At 56.0% G+C, this 6,000-nt stretch overlaps 1 protein-coding gene across 1 annotated transcript in view; it reads right to left on the reverse strand.

The window, feature by feature from the left end:
- Positions 1-5,599, reverse strand: part of Nkd1 (NKD inhibitor of Wnt signaling pathway 1) — a 99,076-nt gene extending 93,477 nt beyond the window's left edge. Inside the window, exons 1-3 of the mRNA XM_004847946.4 lie at positions 5,382-5,599; positions 5,227-5,259; positions 4,451-4,584 (exon numbers count right to left, since the gene is read on the reverse strand). Of these exons, the coding sequence (XP_004848003.2) occupies positions 4,451-4,584; positions 5,227-5,259; positions 5,382-5,406 (192 nt within the window). The 5' untranslated portion in view covers positions 5,407-5,599. The remainder of the gene's footprint in view (positions 1-4,450; positions 4,585-5,226; positions 5,260-5,381) is intronic.
- Between the last annotated feature and the right edge of the window lie 401 nt (positions 5,600-6,000).

Raw genomic sequence — 6,000 nt, forward strand, 5'->3', positions numbered from 1 at the left:
AGGGGTGTTCCTGACTTCTGGGGACATACACATGTGGCCTGGCTGGGGGCTCCAGCCTTGGAGGGAAGAAGACAAGGGAGTCCTTGAATCCTCCACCAGAGCGCAGATCACAAAGATATGTCATAGCACCACTAGCCCTCCAGCAGACCCAGATCTATGGAAAGCCAGCAGCCCACTGGTACTTGACCCAGCTCAGCTTTCCTGGCCTCTTCTCTCCACTCCCATGGGTAAAGAAAGCAAAGTCGCCATTGGTTGCTCATGGAAGAGGAGAACCTCTGTGGAGAACTCAAAGATGCTAGCAAGCAGAGGTCTAATTCCTCCACACCAAGTCTTCCGCCAGCCTCAGAGCAAATCATCTTTTAATTCTGAAACACCAAGTACTTAATTTATGTTCTACTTCAAATGTCAAATCCACCTCCCAGCACATAGCTTTGAAACCACGTAAGGAGCCCTAACACTTTCCATATGGTGAAGACATGGGGCCTTTTAATTGTGCCAAGTGGTATCATTCAAGGGTAATTCCCCTGAAATCCAGCATTCGGGCAGCAGCTGGGCCAGACTCCAATCTCATCACCCAGCCCCGCACATCCCCACAGGCTCCAACCAGGCCTGCACCCACCTAATCTTCTCCAAATATCAAAATGTGCTAGGTGCCCCCTAATCAAATTACCAAACCACCTGGCAGCTGCCTTTGATCTAGAGGCAGGCTTGCCTGCCCCACAGCTCACAGTGTATTCCTGCAGGCAGCTCCGCTATAAAAGAACAAAAGGGTCAAGCTGGGGGGTGGGGGGGATAGGGTGGGAAGGGTGCTTTAAACCTGGTTGTACACATCCACACATGCGCACATGTACACCCCGTGCTCACATATGTGACCCAGTGCAGAGGCACACAAGTTCTATATCGCCATACTGTCCTGTCCGACACCTAAGTTCATCCTGCTATTCTTTCCACCCATTAAACTTTTGTATTCACCCATGGAATTTTCCAAACCCAGTATTTCCAATTGGTTTTCTTTTCCAACTGCCTTTTGCTGCTGCGCATTTCCAATATTCTCCATTATCTCTTTGAGATGACTGTGCTTCTTTTATTTGTTAATTCTGTGTAGCACATGGCTCTCTGACATATGCGTGGAGTTGTACGCTCCCTGTTTCCCCTGACTTTTCTCCTATGAGCTCGTGTGCCCTTGGACTTTATCACGCAATCATGGAAAGAGCAAAAGCCCAGGCTTAGCCTGGGTCCCTCCAAGTGGGAAGAGGTAACTCTGGTTTCATAATCCCTTCTTATGCACCTCCAACTCCATCCAGGTTCTTTTTGAAGAGTCATCTGTTGTAACTCTGCCAGGGATGAGAATATCACACCCATTTTGCAGAGGAGCTAATTAAGGTATACAACAGCAAAATGGCTTACACAAGGGGACAAGCACTGTAACCAAGCCTGACCTCAGTGATTTCTGCAGTTAGGAGGACAGGCTTAAGTTAGTGGCAGTGTGGTTACCCTCTCCATTCCAGGACCTTGCATGCAACAAGAACCCATCTTGAGCATTCACCAAGCTCCTCAGACCCACAGGGGAAAGGGGCAGACAGTGGCTCCTCCGCTCCTGCCTGCACCACCATGCTCATCTCCATGCGCTTACCAGCTAGCTGGTGTTCCCCCTCCCAGAATTAGCCAATGCACCCCTCCCAGACCATACTCTGGTACAGAGCCTCACCACACACGACTTCCTCTCCTAGAAAGTGCTTCAGGAAGGGAGAGAAACTCAGTCCACACCAGCTGGCAGGCAACTCCAGAGGGTTATGGGGAGATTAAGATAATGTAAGCAAAGTGCTTGACACACACAGGCACTTAATAAATAGTAGCTGTCACTGCAGTAGTAATGTTAGTTGGATAAGCCACTAATGTGTCCCCAACCACTTGGTGACAGACCAGGTGGAGGAGGAGAGACAGAGACCATCCCAGAGACAGGCTCGGGCTGGCTGGAGGACCACTGCCAGCCCAGGAAGCTGGCAGACTTTGGAGCACACCCTCCTACATGCTGATGACATCACAGAAGAACCTGCCAGCTACCCCTCCAGTGCTGACAGCCCTCAGGAAATGAAGCAGGGATGAGGAGAGGCCACCATTGTCCTCAGTGTCCCCAAATTTGAACATCCATTCCTACATTCACTGTGCTGACCACTTGTACTCAGCGTTTTCTTCCAAACCAACTTTACATTAAACTATCTTTTAACTTAGCTTCATCCTAAGCAATCATATCCATGAAATCATGGGTTTGATGGCCTAATTATTTTTTTTCTTATTAAAAAAAAAAACAGGTAGCTATTAAGATTAAAAATCCTCCTTCAGGACACCACCTGAAATTGCCTCACAGGCTCCCTACAGTGCTGCCCCACACCTTGGGCTCACCATGACCATCTCCCAGGGTAGCCTGGTCTTCCCTACCACTGCAGACTCAGAAGCTGAGCCATTTGGACCAAGGCAGGTGGGAACCCAGGCATCCAGGCCCAGCCACTAAGAATAACTCCCAAGGAGGCAGGGACATCCCCCCCCCTTAAAGTCTTTGATGGCTGGGCCCACCCTCCAGCCACCAGACACATGTCATGCCGATGGCTCTATGCTTCACATCTTCAAACGTACTTTGAACAAATATTAATGACCCCTCAGCGTTTCTCTGAGAGAGGGGGCGAGGGAAGAAGGGGGACAAGCACCATCTCATGCTGTCCTCAGCTGGAGGAAGAAACCAGGCAACAAAATTCCATGACTTCACCAAAGCCACAGACTTAAGCTGGGGCCCCCTCCCCACACTCCCTCATTTCCCCCAATGGCAACTTTTACTGGCTTGCATTCCTCTTGCTGGAAACACTACTATTTAATTAAAAACGACAGACTTTTGTTTTCCTCTCCTTCCTTCCTCTGCCCCCCACCCCCCCGCCATCCTCTCAGACTGGATGCCAAGGAGACCCACCAAAAACATTCGGGTAACATTTGTTATGGCTTTGAAGATAAAAGTCAATTGAAGTAAGCCCTCACTGTATTTCAAGTTTCCCCTCTAGCATGAAGCAAAAGCTGCCTGGCAGTTTAGGGAAAAAAAAGAAAAAGGAGGGACTGCAAATACATGTCATTCTGCAGGAATACTTTGTAAAAATAAACAGGCTGAAAAATCCCAAAACTTGATTAATGGAAATCCACTCAGTTGGCCTCTGTCTTGAGCTGCAAATGCATTTTCATTGGCCTTTAAATAAATAAGTAGATGAAAAACTAGAGATGGTGGGGGAAGAAAGAGAAGTTTGTAGTTCTGTTGTTAAAGGGCTGGACTGCAGTGGCCCCCACCCACCAAGGTCTGACCTTCGCTAGGGTCTAGCAGCTCCAATTCCACCCCAGCTAAGAGAGAACTGGAGAAGAGAAAGCCCCCAGCGAGGAGGAGGGGGAGGGGGGAGGGGGAGGAGGAGATGGGAGCTTCTCTGGGACACAGAGGATACTCCACAAGCATACAGGCCCACCTCCCAGCACAGGCCCCTGCAGCCCAGCTGCCAGGACCCACCACCCAAACCCACACACATCTAAAGACTCCACCAGACTCTCCCCAGCCATGGGCAAGACCAAAGAACTAACCTGACCAGAGACTCAGTCTGTTCCCCTTCTAAGTTAAAAAAAAAAAAAAAAAATTACATGTCACATCAAAAAGTTGATTCATCCTTTGATCCTCGGCTTGCGAGAGTTCCACGCAGACCATCTGAAAGCCCCGTGCAGAGCTCTGGAGCTCACAGGACATCTGTGAACACCAGTCCCAGGCCAAGAGCTGGGGCTGCACTCACTCATTCCCCTGTCACACGCACTGCTCCTCAGAACAACTCCAACCTCAGGAACCTGCTGGGTGAAGACCCAGGCCCTTTCTCTCCTGTGGGCCACGCTAAGGACTCTGCTGGGTCTCTGTGCCCCCAAGCTCCCACTCTGATGGCAGATGGCACTGATGAATCCCACAGATACTCACACACTGGAAGGTGGCCTCAAGATCCTGGCCAGCACAGCCCTGCCTCCCACCAAGACACCCCTACAACCTCCCCTGTCTCCCTAGACCCAATAACTCCAATTCCTCCCCATCCCTGGGGAGAGGGATTGAATGCTGGCCACAGAAACCAGGTGGAAATCAGAGCACGTCCCCAAATCCCACCAGCAAGACCAGCTTCCCCATCAACTGGACCTGTGCCACCTCCTCACCTAGGGCATTCTCCCCAGGCAGCCCTCTGCCTCCGACTGGACAGGAGACAGGTATCTGCCTGACCTCCAAGGTTCCCCAAAAGAGGGGACAGGGTCATGCTGGTAGGGCAAGGGCAGCTGAGGATTTTTAGACCTACATGCTGTATTAAGAGGAAGCTAAAAGTTGGGGTGTGTAGGTGTGGTGACCTATGTCTGAGGAAAAGAGTGAGAGGGTAGGACAGGGTGGGGACCATACCCGGGTGCCTCGACCAATGGTGCCTGCCAACCGCAGCTGCCGGGGTCCTGAGAGGCTGGCGGGGCAGCGCTGCCTCCCGATCCACTCTTCGATGCCTTTCCGAGCCCAGGCAGCGCTCACCGCGAAGCTGTCACCTGGGGCAGGACGAGAAGAAGCCCCTGAGTTTGGGCACCGACACCGCCGGCCTAAGGAAAGTTACTCGGGGGGGGGGGGGGCGGCAGAGAGCCCAGCAAAGGCACTCAGAGGTCCACCGGGTCCAAGAGCTGGGTTAACTCTGAGAGACGAGGGTACTCAGGAGAGGGGATTCACTGAAACCCCAAGAGCACGGATCCGGAGGGAGAGCGGGAGGCGCAGTACCGGGAGGAGGGGTCGGGGATCAGAAGAGGGAACGCGGGAGGCCCCGACTGCGGAAGAGGGCTGAGGTCAGGAGAGGGGGCGCCGTGGGCGCGGGGGCCCAAAAAGGAGCTGGGGCCAGAAAGAAGGGGCAAGGTCTTGGGGTAAGGGACTTGGGGGTGTGAAGAGCAGGCGCATGGAGCGCAGAGGCAGGGACGCAAGAGGGGGAGGGGGGAGGGTCAGAAGTGGGGGCGCAGGACCCCGGGGAGGGAGAGGAGGTTCGGAGGAGGGGGGCGAGGATCACCCCGGCAGCGGGCTTGGGGCGTCTGGTCGCGGGAGCTGGGGCTGGGGTGGCCCCGGTAGCTAAACCCAGAGGCCTGGGCCCTTCGGCCGCCGCCTGGGTGCCTCCCCATCCTTCCTCGGGTGGCCCCGCGCGTCTCTACCTTCCGGGCTCTCCCTGCGCTTGCACACGGCGGCTGCAGGCACATCGCGCGCGGCGGCGGCGGCGGGAGCCGGAAAGAAAGGAGAGGGAGAGAGTTAGCGACGCGGTGTGGGGACTCGGGGCCGTGGTCGCGGCGCGCGCGGCGGGGCCACTGACCCGGCTTGGAGTGAAGTTTCCCCATGCTGGGGGCGCGGCGGGCGGGGACGTCCTAAGCCATGCGCCCGGCCCGCGGGCCCTGCGCCTCGCCTCGCCTGGCTCTCCTCCTCCCGGAGCAGCCCGGGAGCCGAGCAAGCCCAAGGCGGCACCGGGACGCGCTCCTGCCGCCGTCGCCGCGGCCCGACTGACGCCCGGGCGCGCTGAGCCCCCAGCCCGCCGCCGCGGCCCCCCGCCTCCCCGCGCGCCCATTGGCCGGGCGCGGCGCATCAAAGGCGAGGCGGGCCGCGGCGGGGCGGGGGGCGGGGCCTCGCGCGGGGCGGGGCCCTGGCAGGGCGGGGATGGAGCCAGGGAGTGACCTGAGGCCGGGGGCGGGACTTGGCGGGGCGCGGAGGGGCCCGCAAGGCTCCCTGCAGCGATCAAGGCTCCCTGCAGCGATCGACCTCCCCCGCGGGGGTTCGGGGACCAGTGCCCAGGCTCAGGCCAGCAGAACACCCTCACCCCTCCTTAACAGTGCGGTGTCTCCCCTCCTCTGTTTTCCTCGAAGTGGGCAGAGCAGGACTCAGCTTCTCCAATTTACAGATGAGGAAACTGAGGTTGGGCGAGGCGACCACAGCTGCTC

This window comes from Heterocephalus glaber, unplaced genomic scaffold, assembly GCF_053883595.1.
Source record: "Heterocephalus glaber isolate CG9 unplaced genomic scaffold, H.glaber_assembly_v1.0 deba00000071, whole genome shotgun sequence".
NCBI classification, from domain to species: domain Eukaryota; kingdom Metazoa; phylum Chordata; class Mammalia; order Rodentia; family Bathyergidae; genus Heterocephalus; species Heterocephalus glaber.